The sequence below is a fragment of the Fistularia commersonii genome, chromosome 29, assembly GCF_037954325.1.
Source record: "Fistularia commersonii isolate RoL2024-O1a breed Wild chromosome 29, RoL_Fcom_v1.0, whole genome shotgun sequence".
NCBI lineage: Eukaryota > Metazoa > Chordata > Actinopteri > Syngnathiformes > Fistulariidae > Fistularia > Fistularia commersonii.
Genome location: NC_141312.1, coordinates 6707708 through 6726210, shown reverse-complemented (window position 1 = coordinate 6726210; position 18503 = coordinate 6707708). Strand labels below are relative to the sequence as shown.

Sequence of the window (18503 nt, the reverse complement as noted above, 5' to 3'; positions counted from 1 at the left end):
TAAAGTCTTATTTTCAAAAACCCTGATGCAGCTCTGTCAAAAAAAAATTGAAAACATACAAACAATCCCTTGACATCTCAGAATTAAAACCGAATCAATTCAAACATTTCTGGATATTTGGATCAAGAGTCCCCCGATCCCGCTCAGCTGTTCAGAGCTGAAAAGAAACAATATGATTTCATCAATAAAATTGACACTGAATTTGAATCTTTTATTTTGAAAGTTGTAAAGACAGACAAAAGGTTGCAAATCATTCATAGTTCTCCATTAATTTAAAAAAAAAAAGGAGCCGAGAGCAGGAAATGTGATTTCTTGTCGCGGACCTGCAGGGGGAGGCCTGTCTAGCTCAAGTTCGAAATCTAAAACACAAATCCATCGCATGTTTCCTCTGGTGTCCTTCAACATTTGATCGAACCTACTTCCTGGTTCCTGTTGACCTTTTTTCCCCCGAACGTTCCCTTGCTGGCCGGCCAGTAACATTGCCAATATGTTTGGACTCGACTGACGAGGAAAAAAAGCCATCTAATGCGACACCGATGTCATGTCGAACCAAAAATCTTCCACACATCATGATAATAACATGATAAAACTTGAAACATCTCAGGTTATTCCTATGCTTTTGAAGTCTTAAGTTAAATTTCCCCATCAGACACATATTGGATTTTGATTCCCCATCTATTAATAGCCACAAAAAAAAGCCTATGTACTTACACTCACATACTCCACATAATGAACAAAGTTTTTGAATGGTGTCATGTGGTTCGGTTAAATTAAGTTAAGCGGCAGCTGTACTAAAACCTAATTTCACAAGTTTAGTTGAGTGCAGAGCTGCGCCACGTGTTACTCAAGACCGTGCAGTCGGTGCCTCGGAGAATTCCGAGCACCGATATGGCTTCCGGAGGAAAACTGACATCGACATTCAACAACGCGGCAGTGTTCGAAATGAGGAAAACCTTTGGCTTTCAGTTTGAGCAGTCAGATATAGTCTACATAAGCACAGCAAGTCTAATTTAGAGAATTGGCTTTTCCTGTCAGCGACAACTGGAGGCCATCCAAGAAATGTTCACACGGCTCGTGCCGACACAGCGCCATCTGCTGGTAGGAATGAGCTCTCCTTACTGGCATGTCTTTCCTGCAGTTCCAGCACTGCCCGTCCACTGACATCCACCGTCCCTTCTCATTTTGAGCGGCTAGCCCGACGTTGCGTTTATTACTTGAGCCTTCCGGTCGCTGCGCGCCCAATAAGCAGCCTTCTCGGGTGCATCCAAGAGGAAGGTTGAGCGGTTCACACAGCTCACCCTCCACATTATAAGTCCACCGGTTAGTGGAGTAGTACCTCCAGCCAGGCTGCACTCAAAAGAGTCTGACCTGCTTCTTGAGTTCGTTCTTTTTCCACTGGGCGAGGCGATCGAAGGCCGTCATGGACATGCCAAACACTCTGCAGAACTCCTCCGGCGAGAGGTGGCGCTGCCGCGAGACAAGACGTGCAAAGGGGGGGGAACAACCAGAGAGATCCATTTATAAAAAGAAGTCTGTTCACTCTTTATCAACAGACTGTTATTGATCAGATCTAAACGTCCATCCAAGGCAGGAAATATTGGCTTTTAGCTACCAACTCTTGCTCCAGTTTACCTCAAGTCTGGCTCTATCCACGTCGCTGGGGAGACGCTGCTGTCCTCTGACCGACACCATTAATGCTTCGTACGGGTAGATCTAACGGAAAGATGGGGACGTTATGAGCTGCTAATTCGACGTTAGCATTCCGAGCTATCGCTTCTCCGAGCGTCTTTGAGCCAAAGTGCGGCAAAACACGAGAAAATTGTAAATTGTAAATTGTTAGTCATAATTTAAGGAAAAGATTGAAAAAGCAATAAAATAGTAATTGCTTGATGGGTCCATTCGTGTGTGTGTGTGTGTGCTTGTGCACATTTTAGGGTTCAGCACTGCCCTGGGAGCATGGAGGACTCTAGCGTGTGGAACAAATGCTTTGTGGCCTGGAGAGGTTGTGATTTAAAGGATCTGCAGGGTCGGCGGCGGCAATTAGCCCACATCCTCTGGCCCCGGAGGCTGCATCCAAGGAGGAAGCCGGGCGGGACGTCCGGGGTCGTTGGTGAAAGTGAGAGGTGAGCTGTGTGTGTGTGTGTGTGTGTTTGCGATTGTGTGATTACTACATCGAGGTATTGTCAAGGGCAGTGACAAAGTATTTTTTCCTTCACGATAATCTGGAGAAAAGCACTGTTTTCATTTAGGTATACTTTTTGCGGATGTAATTTTTTTTTTTTGCGTGTGTGTGACCTTTGACCCCCTCCGTTGGGTCTTGACCTCTATTGTAACCCAGTTTGAAAACATGGACGCTACAGATGTTAACCGGTGTGTGAACAACCGCAAAAGCACTCCACAAATACAATACAAGCGCACAACAAATGACGATTTAGCAAAGAGTTACTTGACCATGCTCTTAGATAATAGCCGGGGCCACGTCCTACCTTGTATTCTGAAAGAAAACACAGAAAAAGGATCCAATTAAAGAGGACATTTTTATGAACCTCATCACCGTCAACAATGGAAAGTCTACATTGGGTGAGACGCCAGTAATAATCTGTCGTATGTGGATTATGGATGTTTATTTTACCTCGGATCTGCCAGTTGACTGCATCGCCGCTCTCGTGCTGGTAGTAATAATCCGCGTCGGCACTGCCGGGCTGCAGGAGAACCAGGAGGGCGGTTTGGGGAAAATCCACAAGAGATATTTCATAGTGATTTCAGTCCGGCGGTCATGAATGCTAAAATACTACAGCTCCCTGAATCAACATCGGCGTACTGCTGGCGGTTGTCGCGGAAACGCTAAATCCAGATTTAAAGATGATAGAAAGCGCACACACACACACACACACTCAGAGAGACACAGGCCTGCGCAGAAACTAAAAACAACAACTTGGAAACAATGACAAAGTTACATTGAGGGATAAATGAGCAGAATACGAGTTTGAGAAAGTCAGTAAAAAGTGAAAGTTGTCGCCATTGGTTACCGATTAGCGAATGAGAACCTCTTACTTTTCACACCAGTGCAAGGACACACATTTGTGATTTTTCATTTATGTATTTTTTTTTTTCTTACCCTGTTTTGTCCATTCCTTCCGTAGCCTGGCAACGAGGCAGATTTGGCAGCATATGTGTCTAGAAGAACAAAAAATCAACACATCAACACGAACACACAGAGGGCTTCACAGAAACCTTGTTGATCTAATAGAAGCAAAGTCAGGTTTTTATGGTGTTTTTTTTTTCCACTCGACTTTCCGTGCAGGGGAGAATATGAGTTCCTGGTCTTTGAGGGGGGAAACTTGACCCAGATTTCAGCGCTCGGCGCAGCATGCACAGTGTTTTTCAAAGACCACAGGAAGACACAGCATCTGGAAGCTGCTGAGATACCGAATATCCTGACCAACAGCCGACCAACTCAAACGCAAATCCTGGAAAAATTGGATTCAGTTTTTCAGAATTTTTTTTTTTAGGAAAATATTTTATCCAAAGCAATTTCTTGGTGCATATTTCTTCCTTATTTTCTGCAAACTGCTGCTGTTATTTGGCCAATTTCTTGCTTTATAGCTAAATAACTTCAGGCAATATCTAGATGATTTACTTTAAAATGATGCTATTTGCTGATTTGCGTCATTTATCACACAAGATTTACAGCTGTCTTTGTTAACAAGCACCCAACTCTCTATTCTCCCAAGGTGTCTACAGACATGAGTAATATACAATATATATATTTTTTTTAATCTCAGACATGGACAACAAACACATACACACACACACACTGGGATCCAATCACATCCAAATCCAGATCCAATCTCTGTTTTCAGCTTCTTTCAATAAAAAAGGTGATGTTCCTTCACTTCCAAACACTGAAACAAAACCACTTACTCCTCCTTTTGGAGCTTTGGTCTCTGTTACCCTGTTATTACAGCTTGTAATAACAGTCACAGCAAGCGAATAACAGTTTAAGGAAAATGGAGAAGTGATGTTTGGATTAACGCCGTTCGCGGTTAGTTTACATTCTAGACTTTGCTACGGTGACTGTTTATGGTTGGAACCGACGCCAAAAAGCGACAAGCGATGACGAGTCGGGCGTACTGCTACAGCCGAGGCAGCAGAGGGCAGTAGAGTCACAAACTTCCTCTCCAGCCAAACCTTTCTGAGCCCACGCCGCGGCTCTTCCACACCATTGTCCGTTCCCTTTTCTCTGCTCCATCACTCACATCACATTGTGTTATTTTCGGTCCCCTCGGGGTTCTTTTTCCTCTGTTGAAGTGAATTAAGTTTTTTGCACCGGCTCCTCGAGACGGGAATCAAACACCGTGATGCAGCACATTTCTTCCGCAGTGATTTTGCACCGGGGTTGCTTTCTATTGGGGGGGTTGACACACATAATTCCCTTCTTCGTCAATAACCGACATGCACGTGTCGACTCTTAGCTTTCTGACGCCAAATAGTTAAGTTACGGCTAATTTAAAGTCTTCTCAGTGCCAGTATCTGCAATTACTGTTCAAAGAGCATCTCACGGGGGGGTGTTTAACCGTCAATATCCGTGTGAAAGATGAGAAGAGGGTTACCTTACCCGGCTCCTCCATGTGCCCTCACTCTCAACCGTTTTCATTATCCGCCTGCATTGGCATTTCCAGTATAAACAGCAATGATTCTCCGCCACCGCGAACGTCCCCCGGAGGACACCAGACACCCCGGGGCCGTCGTAAATCACGCTCCTTTCTGCCCCCAAGGACGTTTGGCTCTTCCCTGCTCTCTCGGGACAAAACTCTGTTTGACAGAGGCCGTTTAATTCATACTTATAAACCAACAGCCTTTTTTGTTGTTGTTTTTTTTTTAATTTCTCCCAAGAGGTGGGTTTTCCCCAAACTCCAACCACCTCTGATCCTGCAGAAACAGGAACCTGGTCAAAATAATGTTTTGGATGCGAAACTGGCACGTGTGCTGGAAAAAAAAAAACATTTGTTTCTGTGTGCTATTTAGCAAATGCAATGTTTCTATTAAAACTTAAAGACATTTGTGATACCGACTACCCCAAGACACGTGGGTTTCAGTAACCTGCAGCGCTACCTCAGGCATATGAACATCTACAACAGGGTTCTGAACAGCCTTCGCCGGACCCGCAACCCCACAATCCCAAATTAGTATTGGTATTTAATCATATAGGTAGTTAGGGTTAGACCGGACTCTAGTTATGCTGCCATAGGCCTTCTCCGTTAGGGTACATCCCATCATGCACCTCTCATTTCTCCCACTCTTGCTATCCAGTCTGCACTCATGATAGTCCCGAGTAATTTGGCTGGTTCTCAGGGGCTGTGGATTGATCCACTAACCATCATTATCATTTCTTTGATGACTTGTAGAGCTATTTTATTGCTATAAAGATATAATTCCAGCTATTGGCATGTAACTGTTAGCGCTACAGTTATTAGTAGTAATGGATCATTTGTGCCTGTGCCTCCCAGTCCTCTCTGTCTCCATCCAACTTTTGCCTTCCGTCTCTCTGTTGTCTTTCTCTTTTTAGCCTGACTGGTCGAGGCAGAAAGCTGCCCAGTGTGTTCCAGGACTGCTCTACATGGAAAGTTGTTTGTCAAGTTAAGTGATCCGGGCCTAATGCAGTTGCGATAGAAGCTGAGAATTTTTATTCAAACCTCTTAGACTGAAACGTATGCACTTTCAACAAGTGATTTTACAAAAAAAAAAAAAGATCCTACATGGTAATATCATCTATCAAGTATTACCTGAGATTCTGTGAAAATGTGAATTGGAAGCAGCCACATTAGATTCATAATGAATTGCAAAGCCGCATAAGTAAAATAAATAGACAGTTTGAAAATATGGAAAGAAAAAACAAGTATGGACCTGTGAGTGCCAATCATGTGACCCGATGGCACGAGCGCCTCTCTGCAGGGAGAAAAGCCCCCGAGTAAAACTGAAGGTTGGGAAACAGATGGCTAAGAGGTTCAGATCAGTGATCCTGAATCAGTGTCACTGCCACAGAAAAGCTGATAAACGTAAGCCGCGGCACCATTTATTTCCCCACCTGTAACCTTAAAAAAGCGGTGTGTGTTTGTATGTGCAACTGTGCCTTGTGTCGTTTGATAAAAATCTCACAGCAGACTAGACAGGATGAAGGGATGTAGGGTGTCTCCCCAAAACCCTCGCCCAATCCCCCCACCCACCTCAGCGACCACCTCAGTGATCAGAGACGACAAACTACTCACCGCTGTCGACGCTGTGCACGGACCGGGGTGCTATGAGCAGAGACACCAAGAGGGAGTCAGCCGGGTGTGAGAGGTGGGCAGGAGGAAAAAGAAAAAGAAAACACAAAGGCGAATAAGTTAACCTCAAAACAGCTGCTTGATTTCCTTTGAGATTTAAATAAAATAAAATAAAATGAAATAAAATAAAATAAAATAAAATAAAAATAAAATAAAAATAAAATAAAATAAAATAAAATAAAATAAAATAAAATAAAATAAAATAAAATGAGGTCCCTAATTGGACTCCGATAGGGGATCTTTCTATGTGGAGTTTCCGTTTTCTTTCGGCTCTATGGTTTTGTCCCACAGTCCAAAACCATCCAGTAGGTTCATTGGAGACCCTAATTTCACCCTACATGTGAATGAGTGAGTGGTTGTATGCCTATATATGATGTGTAAATTATGGCGAGAAGGGTTGTATGACACTGTATGGTGTGAATGAGATGGTGAATGGGTGAATGTCTATTTGTGGCCCTGTGATCGACTGGCAACTGGTCCGGCTTAAGCCCCGCCTCTCGCCCAAGTGTATAAAAAAGTGGAAAATGCCATGAATGAATGAATGAGCATCCAGCCTTAAACACATTCTATTCAATAGATTGCCAATCAGATGTTGTATGATGAGCTTTACCATGCTAAATACGTTATGAAAATAATTTTCATTTTTTGACAAAGATAATTATTTTGGCGTCAACTCCGTATTCCTCATATGCCTTGTTTTTTTTACGTTTTCTGAAAAACTTGAAAAAATGACTTATAGTTCAAGAAGCCAATGATATTTAAAATATTAAGAAAATAAATAAAAATAAGAAATTAGATTTCAAACGTTTTAGAAGGTAGATTTAAAAGACTATAGCTAGCAAAGGTCCAAAAGTTTTATCTCCTTCAGTTTTGAACTGAATGTCTGATGGCGTGACCCACTGTGCGTTGGGAAACGGACCCGATGATGTCATTGGACCCATGCACTTCTGCAGGTAGTGTCTTCGATAAAGATCATGGAAGAGGGACTATTTTTTCCAGTGGCGCGGAAATAAAGAAGGCTCGCTGTGTTGGGACAGGCATGTATAAAACATTAGCTGTGAGGAGGATCTCTCCCTGCCAGCATCAATATGGATTACATAATCGCCATCAAGACCTACACATCGTATAAAATATGAAGGAGTGCGGGTAAAGTCCCGTTCTGGGGACGCCTGAGTTAAAAATGCATATGTTTACGTCGCTCGCTCAGTGCTGTAACATTAATGTCTTCGGCGCTGCGGCTCGAGATCCGCTCGGTTGCTGTTTCTCAAACCTTTCGTACCTGCAAAAAATGGCATTTAAAGCTGATACTCGCTCGACTTTGGGATCCTAATATGTATATTTACATTCTAATGTAATCAATGTCCGTTGAAATTCAGTTACTTTAAGTCTGGCTTGGGCTCTTTAAATACCGACTCGGAAAATAGATCAATGTTTACTTTTTTTCCCATTATACTTTGCTTCATGCTCCATTTATTGCTCCATTTAATTTTTTTTTCAGTTTCTGCTTTGAAAAAACTGTTCTCTAGATTTTTTTTCCAGGAAGAAAAAGAAGTGGTTGAAAAACTCAAACTTAGAAAATACAATTTTGGCACTTCTTTCAGCCAATCTGTACAATATGTGATTGTCACATATATATCTGCAAGGACCGAAGAGGAGGCCAAAATGTCAAGCAGGACGCTTTAATGGACCAAAACCAGTCCAGCGAAACAAAGTTATCGAGTGTCGATTACTTTGAACGGCTATTAAATCCTCATTCAGAGAGAGTGTATGACCCGACACCTCTTGGGACGTTTCTAATCAGAATCATAACAGCGGGCGTTATGATCAGCTCACTCGCATCATCCGTGCAGCCACGCCAGACCTCCTCCCTGCATGTGAGCACGTGCACACACACACACACACAGCTCATTTCCCCTCTTTCTCCGTGATGCCCTGACCCTGATTTACCTCTGGGCTTCATGTTATATATCTTCCTCGGACAGCTCCAAATTGCTTTAGCTCCTCGTTCCCCTCCCTCCCTCCTTCCCTCCCGCCGTCCCTCTCTCTTTTATATTTAATCCATTCTTGTTCATTTTCCGTCTATCCCGTTGAAACACCCACTCTTTTATTCCCATTTGACCTCCACGTAAACGCGCGCGCTCCCTTCTCTTTGAGTCTCTCCATCTTCGCCCCCCACCACCACCACCTTGCACTAGATGTGCTGAATGCAATGAGGAACGGGATCAATGAGTTAATGCAGGGGTGGGAAAGGACCCCCCCAACACACACACACACGCACACACACATGCACACACAAACACACACACACACACACACACACACCGCGACTTGCTTGGCATCCCAATGAAACAGATTCCTCCTTATGTAAAGGTAACTACACTCATTCCTGACTTCAACACCAGCTCAAGATGAAAATAAACAGGAAAGATATAGATATAGATATAGATATAGATATAGATATATAACACCCCTGCGGCCCTGAGTGCAGGATGATTGGCAGATGATGGATGGATGGATATACAACACATTCATTTTGATTACCTGGTTACAGAAAAAATGAATGCATTTTAATCGCGTTTGAATTTTTGCAAGGAGCGTTTCTCAGTGCACAAGCTCCTCAGGGGGGAGGATGGGTGACAGCATGATGGAGGCGGCAGGTGAGACGACGCCGTTTGAAGGGAAATTTGAATTTGAAGAAACTTCCAGCTAGAGGTATGAACAAAAATGCAAATGATGAAGGGATATGCGTAACACAGGAGCACCTCTACCCTCCGTCAGAAAACATGTTAGAGCTAGCACACGGGTTGGTAATGCTAAATTTGCTACGGCAACATCACCGGTCAACATTAGTGTCGGGGCTCAAATCAAGAGACTGCAGGCCACGCTCTTCTCCGTGGAAGGAGGTCAGGGCTTAAAAGAGGTGCTGCAGATCAATTTAGCTGATAGGCATTAATTAATTAGATTAATTAATTAATCTATTTTCAAATCCTGACCTACCGAGTACACACTTGTGATTTTCTTCTGACAGTCCTTTCATTTGTCAGATTTTTGGGTAATTTTTGCAATATTTTCACATTTCATGATTTCTTGAAATACCATTAATGAATTACATCAATTAATTAATCTATATTTCAGAATCCAAACCCACCTAGTGCATATCTCTACATATATACTAGTGATTTTCTTCTGACAGTTCTGTCATTTGTCAGATTTTTGGGTAATTTTTGAAATATTTTCACATTTCGTGATTTCTTGAAATGCCATTAATGATTAGATCATTAATTAATCTTTATTTCAGAATCCAAACCCACCTAGTACATATCTCCACATATATACAAGTAATTTTCTTCTGACAGTCCCGTCGTTTGTCAGATTTTTGGGTAATTTTTGCAATATTTTCACATTTCGTGATTTCTTGAAATACCATTAATAAATTAGATTAATTAATTAATCTATATTTCAGAATCCAAACCCACCTAGTACATATCGCTACATATATACAGGGGATTTTCTTCTGATGGTCCTGTCATTTGTCAGATTTTTGGGTAAATATTTGCTAATTTTTCACATTTCATTTTTTTTTATTTTATCACCCCCCCCCCCCCCCCCCCTTGCAGGATTCTTCAACTGTCACTTCACTCAAGTACCCTGGTACTCACAGCCGTTCAGGGAGTTGTACCCCGCCAGGCTGTTCAGCGCCTCCTTGCTGCTGCAGCGGGAGCTGCGTCCGATCCCACAGCGGTCATTGTCGTGGCAACCCGAGCGCGCCTTCATCTCCTCCTTCAGGATCATCCTGCCGATCCCCTGGGCAGAACCACACGGAGGGCGCGGCCGATATATAACACATGGGGTCTCGATCGTTTCGGGTAAATTATTGAGTGGGACTGAAAAGAGTAAGTGGTTGTGAAAGGTGATACGATTGCTACCGTTTCAGAAAATTAGAATATTGTGATTAAGTTCTTTATCTTCTGTAATGCAATTAAAAAAAACAAAAATGACTTTTTCATGAGATTCTAATATTTTGAGATAGGATTTTTGAGTTTTCTTAAGATGTAAGCCATAATCAGCAATATTAAAATAATAAAAGGCTTGCAATATTTCAGTTGATTTGTAATGAATCCAGAACGTATGACATTTTTGTTTTTGTAATTGCATTACAGAAGATAAACAAATTTATCACAATATCCTAATCTTCTGATACAGTCCAGTAAATATGTAGATGCGAGAAAAAAATTGGGGGTCTGGATGAGTCCCCGTTTTATTACAGGAAGCAGCTCATCAAATATTTACACTTAAAAAGTGAGAGAGAGGAGCAGGAAACTGTCTCACCCTGTTTATATTGTGGTTCCACCCGTCCTCCTCCCCTCCAGAGGAGAATCTTCTCGTTCTGGAGACTGCGGAGGGAGAGAGAGAGAGAAACACCTATGTTAAGAAAAAAAGCAAGAGGCGGTGCGAGGACAATGTCCGAGATGTGGCGGGGAACCTTTGGGCGGGCCGGAGTACGGGAAGTAGTTGGAGTCGGGGTGGTACATGCTGTTGCAGTTGGAGGTCGAATGGCGACTGGAGTTGAGGAGGTTCTGGTTGGTTTTGCTCTCACAGGTGGGGAAATCTGACAAGAGTATATAGGGCAGAGAACGTCACACACGGAACTGTGAACATATGACGTGATGTGTCACTGTCAAGATTCTTTGCAGTTTACAGGAGGGGCTTTCCGTCCAAAGGAGGGAATTAAATATTTGAGTCCACCTTTTCTAAGCGATGGGTACCCGGGGATTGAAACCAACGGCAAAGTCCCATCCCGAGACAACGAGGAGACCGGGCCTCCGATTCAGATCCGATGATGGAGCGGCTGTTACGCAAACGATACCGGCTCGTCCATCTGAGCAGTAAATACATTTCCCCCTATAATAGCTCTGCGTTTAAATATGAATACGACCCCGTGAGCGTTTCACGCCGTAAATTCGAGATGACTCATCAGCACTTTGCGGCTCACTGTAAATCATCTGGAGGTGTTTTCTGAGGAGCTGTAAGTCTGTCCCGGCACTGATGGATCGTCCCCGCTTGGCACCGCCTGAATCATTGACTAATCAGACGCGGGTTTGTCCACCGTTTCCCTCAGCCAAAAATATGGCGTAGGAATACATCGCTCTGCGATGAGTGTCAGTGATATGCCTGATAATTAAAATATTGAAACTATGATGAAGGGTACATAACATCTAAAAAGGTGTTTGGTTAATATTCGGAAAATCTGAGAAAAAGCAAAGCAAAGTACATCTTGCAAAAATTGTCCCCCACACATAAAAAATATGTGTAAAAAATATATACACACACACACACACATATATATGTATAGATATATGTATATAAATATGTATTTTAGTGTGTGTGAGTATTCATATATATATATATATATACAGGTAGGTAAAGCAAAACAACAACAATGGGAAAACCGGAAGATAAAATATGTATATATGAGTGAAGATAGATATAATTTTTCATATAACTTTTGGAAATATATCTATCTATATATCTACCTATTTATGATATATACACACACACACACACACACACACACACACACACACATATATATATATATATATATATATATATAAAGAGTGAGATATATACACACACAAACAAGAAATTATATATATACACACACACAAACAGCAAATGACAAAAAGAGTTGGAAATAATTTACTGATCAAACCATCTACTATTGCTTTGCATCGTGCCCTGAAAACCAGATACTTCCTCCCTGTGAACAGAGCTGCGATCATTTTATTTCATGTTTTTTGCATTGAATATGAGACATTTAACCCAGATCAACCAGAGTTGCTTAATAATCTACGAAATCAATTATGGCTAATTACATGATAATTACACTTTTGTTGATCCAGTGGGAGATAGTGGAGGAAATAGATACTGACAAGAGCTGGAGAAAGTGTTGCCTTATGAAGCATCGACCAACCTTGTTTCTTATAGATGGGAGGTTTCTTGTAGATGTTGGTTCCCCCTGACGCTGCAAGCACAAACAACGGGAACAAGTGCGGGAAAACAAAGGAGAGGAGGTAGAGGAAAAAAAAAGGAAAGGAAAAAAATCAGCATCTCTTTATTCATCCTGTCCCACCAGATCACTTGTATATGTTTATGGTCTCCTAAGCTATAAAACTGACAAGCGGTGTAATAAACCGCCGTGGCAGAGGAGGCGCAGGACATTCAGACGACAGGGCTGACGTGCAGCGAGGCTGATTAATACGGATTGGTGGGCTTACTACGGGAAGGAGCGGCAGATGGCGGAGGTAAAAGAGAGGGAGGAGAGCAGCTGAAGTGGATGGAGGAGAGCAATTAGAAAAGGCGGAGAAACGTCTAAAGTGACAGCAGCAGGTATCGCATTGTGGAGAATCGTCAGAGTTACGTTGTGATAACCATGTGGATGAAAGCGCCGTTTTGTGACCGAGCGAAAAGTCTGGAGTAAAAATAGTCCTGGAGTTATATGACGTGGTGAGGAAAAAAACTAACCCAGCCAAGTTAAGACTAGCTCCCAACGGGCCTTCAAAATAAAAAAAAAGAATAAAACAAATTGTATGCACTCGCGGCACTGTGAGGCATTTTGGATAAAAGCTTCCAGCGATTGGCGTTGGAGAAGCGTGAAGGAAGAAGTTGTCGCCGACCAGGCTGGTGAGGAGCTGCGTCCTCGGAGGAAAGGAGGGAATGGGAGGGTGGTGGCGGGGATGGACTGACGGGAAGGAGGAGGACGGGGCCAAAAAAAAAAAAAAAACCTTTGAATCCGGCGGCGGCGGCTCACAATGCAGAGGAAGGGGCCTTTCAGAGTGAAGGGTGCGCGGACAGATTGGGGGCATTCAGGGAATTGACGCAGAAAGCCGGGGCCCCGACGGGGGGGGGAGGGGAGGGGGTGTTTACACTAAATTAACCGGTTCTCGTCAGGATGCGGGCGGATCATTACGTCGAATAAGACCCTCATCGGCGCGGACACGTGCGGCGTTCGGCGCCCTGCCTGATTAATCCCTCCGTCCATAAAACTCCTGCGCAGCCGAGTGAGAAATTACCGTCAGACTGCAAGGTGGCTTCTTTTGAATTATTCGCCGGGCCGCGGCACGCCAGCCCGGCCCGACAAATTCAAAGAGTATAAACGGCGTGTAATTAAAAACGCTGCGACGAGGAAATGGATTCATTTGGGGCGGACCCGCGTCCGAAATCGCCGTAAACTTTAATCGTGATGAACGGCGCGTTTGTTTAAAATGCATATTCGATCGTCGTGTAAAGTTAGCTAGCTCGCTGGGGATTGGGGTCAAGGGTCACGCTGGATTCCTGGGGCGGAGGCCGTACGAGGGCCTCGGCTAGGAGGCCGATCAAATTGCAACCAATGACCTGTTGCTGGTGAGATTATAAGGCGCGGGTGATTCATGGGTTAGTGTTTGGGTTTAGGGGTCAGCGGGCCTACCTGGCACATGGAAATGCTTGGGGGCTTGGAAGGTTGTGCCGGCGGTTTTGCCAAACCTGGGCTCTGGCTGACTGTAATAAGGTGAGCTTCTGCCGCTCTCACTGCCTGCGGTCGGCCCAACCAATCACAGCAAGAAGAAACCAAAGCATGAGCGACAGAATGGCCCGCAGACAGACGGACCGCACAGTCATAACAAAGCAGCGTATCGTATGTGAGAACGTACATATCCCTTGTGGAACAGAAAAATCACAGCACCTGCACAAAGAAGATTTCCATGTTTTCTTAAAAATCCACTTAATGTGCAGGCTTGTGTTTGGATTACCTGGCTGATAACAATGCAGCGGAGAACCGCCGTGTCGGCTGTGCGCGGGAGAGTCGGTGAAGGCGGAGCTGGAGGAACATCGCGTTCGCAACTCCACGCCATCCAGCAGATCCTGGACGGAGAGAACATCTCACGATGAATTATTTATTATCAATTCATCAGGACCCACTTTTCGTCGTTACGCGCTGCGTTCACTGAACCGGGTTGCGCTGGAATTCACCCAAAAATTCACAAGCATCAGCAAATGCCAACATCAGACTCTATGCTGACGATGTACTGCTTTTTACTCAGAGCAACAGAGAAGCCTCCAAACACAAGGAGATCAGAATGCATCTATCAATACCAGAACTATTGATTTTGTAACTGCTATTTGTTGTTTTTATTTTTTTATTTTAGGCAAAAAAAAAAAAACAATAACACTTCTGAAGATGGATTTACTCCTGTACAAAGTGTGGGGCTGCAAATACCAGCTGTTGCCGGGAAAAAAAAAGGTGGTCTGTTGAGTTAAATTTCACTTTGAAACAAACAGGTAATTAACTCTGATTATAGAAACAGCTCATCCTCAAAGTAAAAACCAGGACTTTGTTAAAGTCGTTGCCGGTATTTCAAATAGAAACACAGCGAACGAGTTTGTTTTCATGGCTTCCTTCCAGAGCAGCTTCTTATTCTGGACACGTCTGCTGAAATCGGATTCTACCGTTTCCCACGTTTTCATCTTTTCATCAGCTTTCAGTAGAAATTTCCTCTGACAGGCTTGGAAATGATCAGCGATGCAGCCTCCAGCTCATTTTATCGGAAGAATAAAATACACCGACGGAGTCAATTGAAAAACTTACCGCAGAGTACGGCGATACGGAGCCCAGTGACTGGATAAGAAGGGAGATGAAAAAACTATTAGTGGTCATCCAAATCATTGAACAATCATTACATTTAAAAAAAAAAAAAGAAAAATGAAAATTAATATAAATTTTTGTGTGTGGATACAGATGAGGTTTGAGATCAACTTCCTGGTCACAGAATCAGCGACTCTGTGACTTGACTGCGTGACTCATAGTGTGTGTGTGCATGTGTGTGTGTGTGTGAGAGTACATGTTCGCAGCTGTATTGCTCCAGAGTGTCATCTGAGAGGTGCGTGTGGTCAGCCTGATAAGGGATGATGTCTGGCGGCTGGATGTCATATACGGCTTTGACCCTGGGCAGAGCAGCTAGCTGCTTATAGTCCAGGCCATCATTGTCAGCCTTAGACTGGGAGAGGCACAGACAAGATATTTACGTCACAAATAGAAAAAACACACTGAAATAGCAGTGGATGGAAAACGAAGAACGCGTGCATGAAAAAACACAGGAAGCGTTTGACACCGAGGAACGGGATAAGCGTGGTCAGACTTTAAATCCAGGAGGGAGGCGGTTAAAAGCCCCCCAAAAAACCCCTCGACGACATCTCGTCTTCTGCAGCCGCAGATGTCGCCGCTTTTCACGCCTAATGTTTTTGACAGAATGCGGGCGTATTTCTGTCTCCGTCTGGTTACGTTCCGCTGACGGGAGTGACAGCTACCGGCGGCTTTGGGCGTAACCATAGCGACGGGGCACTCACAAAGATGAGCCGGTGAGGGGACCCGAGGAGCGGGGAGGAGCCCGGAGAAGACAGGGACGCCGTCTCGGAGGTTCGTCTCAGCTGCCGGGGCAACGGAAGTCAGTCAGAGGAAGCGGCGGTGAAAGCAACACTTGATATCAAAATGAGGCTTATTTCAAGTGATGACGCCTTAAATACATAGTAATATCAGAGAAATTACCAATTTAATATATTCATACATTTTACATACTCGTAAGCATTTGAACAGAATATAAGTGTTATCAATACTTTTGCCAATGCCGACTTTTGTAATTGTTCTTAATAATCTGTAGCATTTTAGACATGGTTTCCAGATTAAAAACAAACAGCATTAAATTGCACTGCAACCAGGAGGGACAAACTCATCAATAATTCGATAATAAATCACCAGAGGTGAATTAAACATACTAGCCAATGCAACAACAACAGCTTTGGCAGCATATATAAATATATATATTTGAAATTAATCAATAGTGACATATTTATTGAATTATATTATAGACTTCCAGACTTAGACTGCCATACAACTATTTTGCATCATGAACATCAAATTAAAATATAATTCATCATATATCATGTATTATATTATATTATATTAAATTATATTATATTATATAAAAAAGAAAGAAAGAAAGAAAGAACGAAAGAAAGAAAGAAAGAAAGAAAGAAAGAAAGAAAGAAAGAAAGAAAGAAAGAAAGAAAGAAGGGACTGCGGATATTTTAGGTATCTCTCACCCTCAGTTTTCTCTCCAGCCGAGCTGCTTCTTTACACATCGGGTGCCAAACCTCTGAACCTGCCCACCACACACACACACACACACACACACACACACACACACACACACACACACACGCACACAAGAGTGTGTCTGAGCATTCGGTCCACTTTGTTTACAGTGTGTGGGCTGCAGCCAGCGCAGTGTTTATGGGTTCCTATGAGGAGCAGATCAGTCTTTCTGAAGAGCACCGCCATCGATCAACGTTATAGGCGGCTTTAGGGGGCAGTCCATCGGGTCCGAGGATGGGGGAGGTGCGGGGAGTCTCTTCGGGGAGGATAAACACGAAAGACGGGCGGAGCGACCTTCTCATAAAACCTCTATAGCCCAACTCCTGAGGGCCAGGATAGGCTAAAAGGAGTCTAGAGGCTGGAGACCATTTCACACCAATACACTATGAATTAAACCAGTGTTTGTTTTTATCGGAGGGAACGTTTTGCGTCGTCTCTCCTCGCCGTCAACTTCGATCTCACGCTTGATTTAAACTTGTCATATTGCATAATTTCCACTGAGAGCTGCGGTCCAGCAGTGGGGTGCATTGTGGGTAATATCTCAAAATTGGGACCCCGATGGCCAATCTCGAGATCCGATACAACGCTGCCGATCAAATCCTTTTATATGTTCCAAGCGGCCATGTTGGAAAGCTCTGCCTGGATCGCTGAACATCTACCGCCTCAGCCGCCGTCCAACTTGGAATCGGGCGCGCTTCCAAAATAAGAAACAAAACCACGGATCAGCGAGAAGAAACGGACCATAGAGATGTTTTATTTCCATGTTAAATACAGGCGAAATATTCACAGCTCCGAGCTGTAGAGAGATGAAGCTACGGGGAACAAAACCAAGGGAGCGCAGCGGTGCGTTCACTGCCTTGCATCAGCGACCGACGATGGGCTGAAAAAAAAAGGCGTGGATCCGAACTGCGCTTTTGGCGATTCATAATTAGCGAAAATTTAACATCACCTCTGCAGCCTTAATGTCCGTGCCAAGTACCAAACATTTGTTATTTTATGTAACGGCGATCATTTAGATTCCTTTTTTCCTTTCTTACTCGCGGCCTCCAAGGTGTGTAATTACACTTTAAGATGAGGGGGCGTCGTGTAATGATAGAATAAACGAAGGATCTTAATGTTTTGGAATAATAAAACCAGCAATTACAAGAGGTTAGGGGATGTGGAGGAAGTAATGGCTATAACGACGCTGGCACATTCATCGCCAACACACATGTGGTCTTGCTGCATCATTTTTCTGGGTCTGAGCGCTGCAAGCCTGCCAGCTGATCATGACTCTGGTACATAACCACTATCAGCCTCATAAATCTGACTTAGAGGGACGCGCGGATACACACATGCAAGCAAACAGCGCGATAATGCATGAGCTACGCTCACATTTTAGCAAATATGCGCCTCCCTGATACTCGCGCGCAAAAAAAAAAAAAAAAAATCAATATTCAAGACAGAAACCATGTGTGGTGATTCAGCTCAGCTCGCAGCCCCTCACCCGTCCGCCCGCCCACGCTCCTCAGCTGCGCCGCCGAGCAGATGTACAGCCTCGGACTCAAGATCCTTTATCTGCTGGAAGGGAGAAGTCCAAATAGTGCCGCGGAGAGGAGTTACAATCCCAGTCGCGCCGCCAAAGATCACTTTCGGAGGAAACCGCGCCACCCGTCTTTGTTTCTGTTTCTCAGCCGGGCGGTTTGTCACCGCGAGCGCGCCTCCTCGTCCACTTAACCTTCTGACACGGTAAGAGTCAAGTGGCGGCGGAGAGTGAAAGAAAAAGGCGAGGGGTGTAAATCCGGAGAGGCCATATTGGTATTTATCCATGAGCATCAGAGAGGTGGACAAAAAATGTCTACATTGCAGGTGAAAACACAGCCTTATTGGAGGAAACGCCCCGTCATCTGAGGAAGGGGGGCTCAGTTTTTATTGTTCATTCATTCATTATCTATAACCAGTCAATCACACATAGAAAAACAAACCAATCACTCTCATTCATGTTAAGT

General features: G+C 43.8%; 1 protein-coding gene across 1 annotated transcript in view; it reads right to left on the bottom strand.

The window, feature by feature from the left end:
• Window positions 1–2040: 2040 nt before the first annotated feature.
• LOC147216854 (actin-binding LIM protein 3-like) overlaps window positions 2041–18503 on the bottom strand; it is a 38912-nt gene continuing 22449 nt past the window's right edge. Inside the window, exons 8-22 of the mRNA XM_086176623.1 lie at window positions 16464–16522; window positions 15711–15791; window positions 15206–15361; window positions 14953–14982; window positions 14117–14228; window positions 13795–13899; window positions 12301–12351; window positions 10810–10935; window positions 10656–10720; window positions 9986–10130; window positions 6270–6299; window positions 3119–3177; window positions 2633–2702; window positions 2487–2494; window positions 2041–2067 (exon numbers count right to left, since the gene is read on the bottom strand). Of these exons, the coding sequence (XP_086032749.1) occupies window positions 2041–2067; window positions 2487–2494; window positions 2633–2702; window positions 3119–3177; window positions 6270–6299; window positions 9986–10130; window positions 10656–10720; window positions 10810–10935; window positions 12301–12351; window positions 13795–13899; window positions 14117–14228; window positions 14953–14982; window positions 15206–15361; window positions 15711–15791; window positions 16464–16522 (1124 nt within the window). The remainder of the gene's footprint in view (window positions 2068–2486; window positions 2495–2632; window positions 2703–3118; window positions 3178–6269; window positions 6300–9985; window positions 10131–10655; window positions 10721–10809; window positions 10936–12300; window positions 12352–13794; window positions 13900–14116; window positions 14229–14952; window positions 14983–15205; window positions 15362–15710; window positions 15792–16463; window positions 16523–18503) is intronic.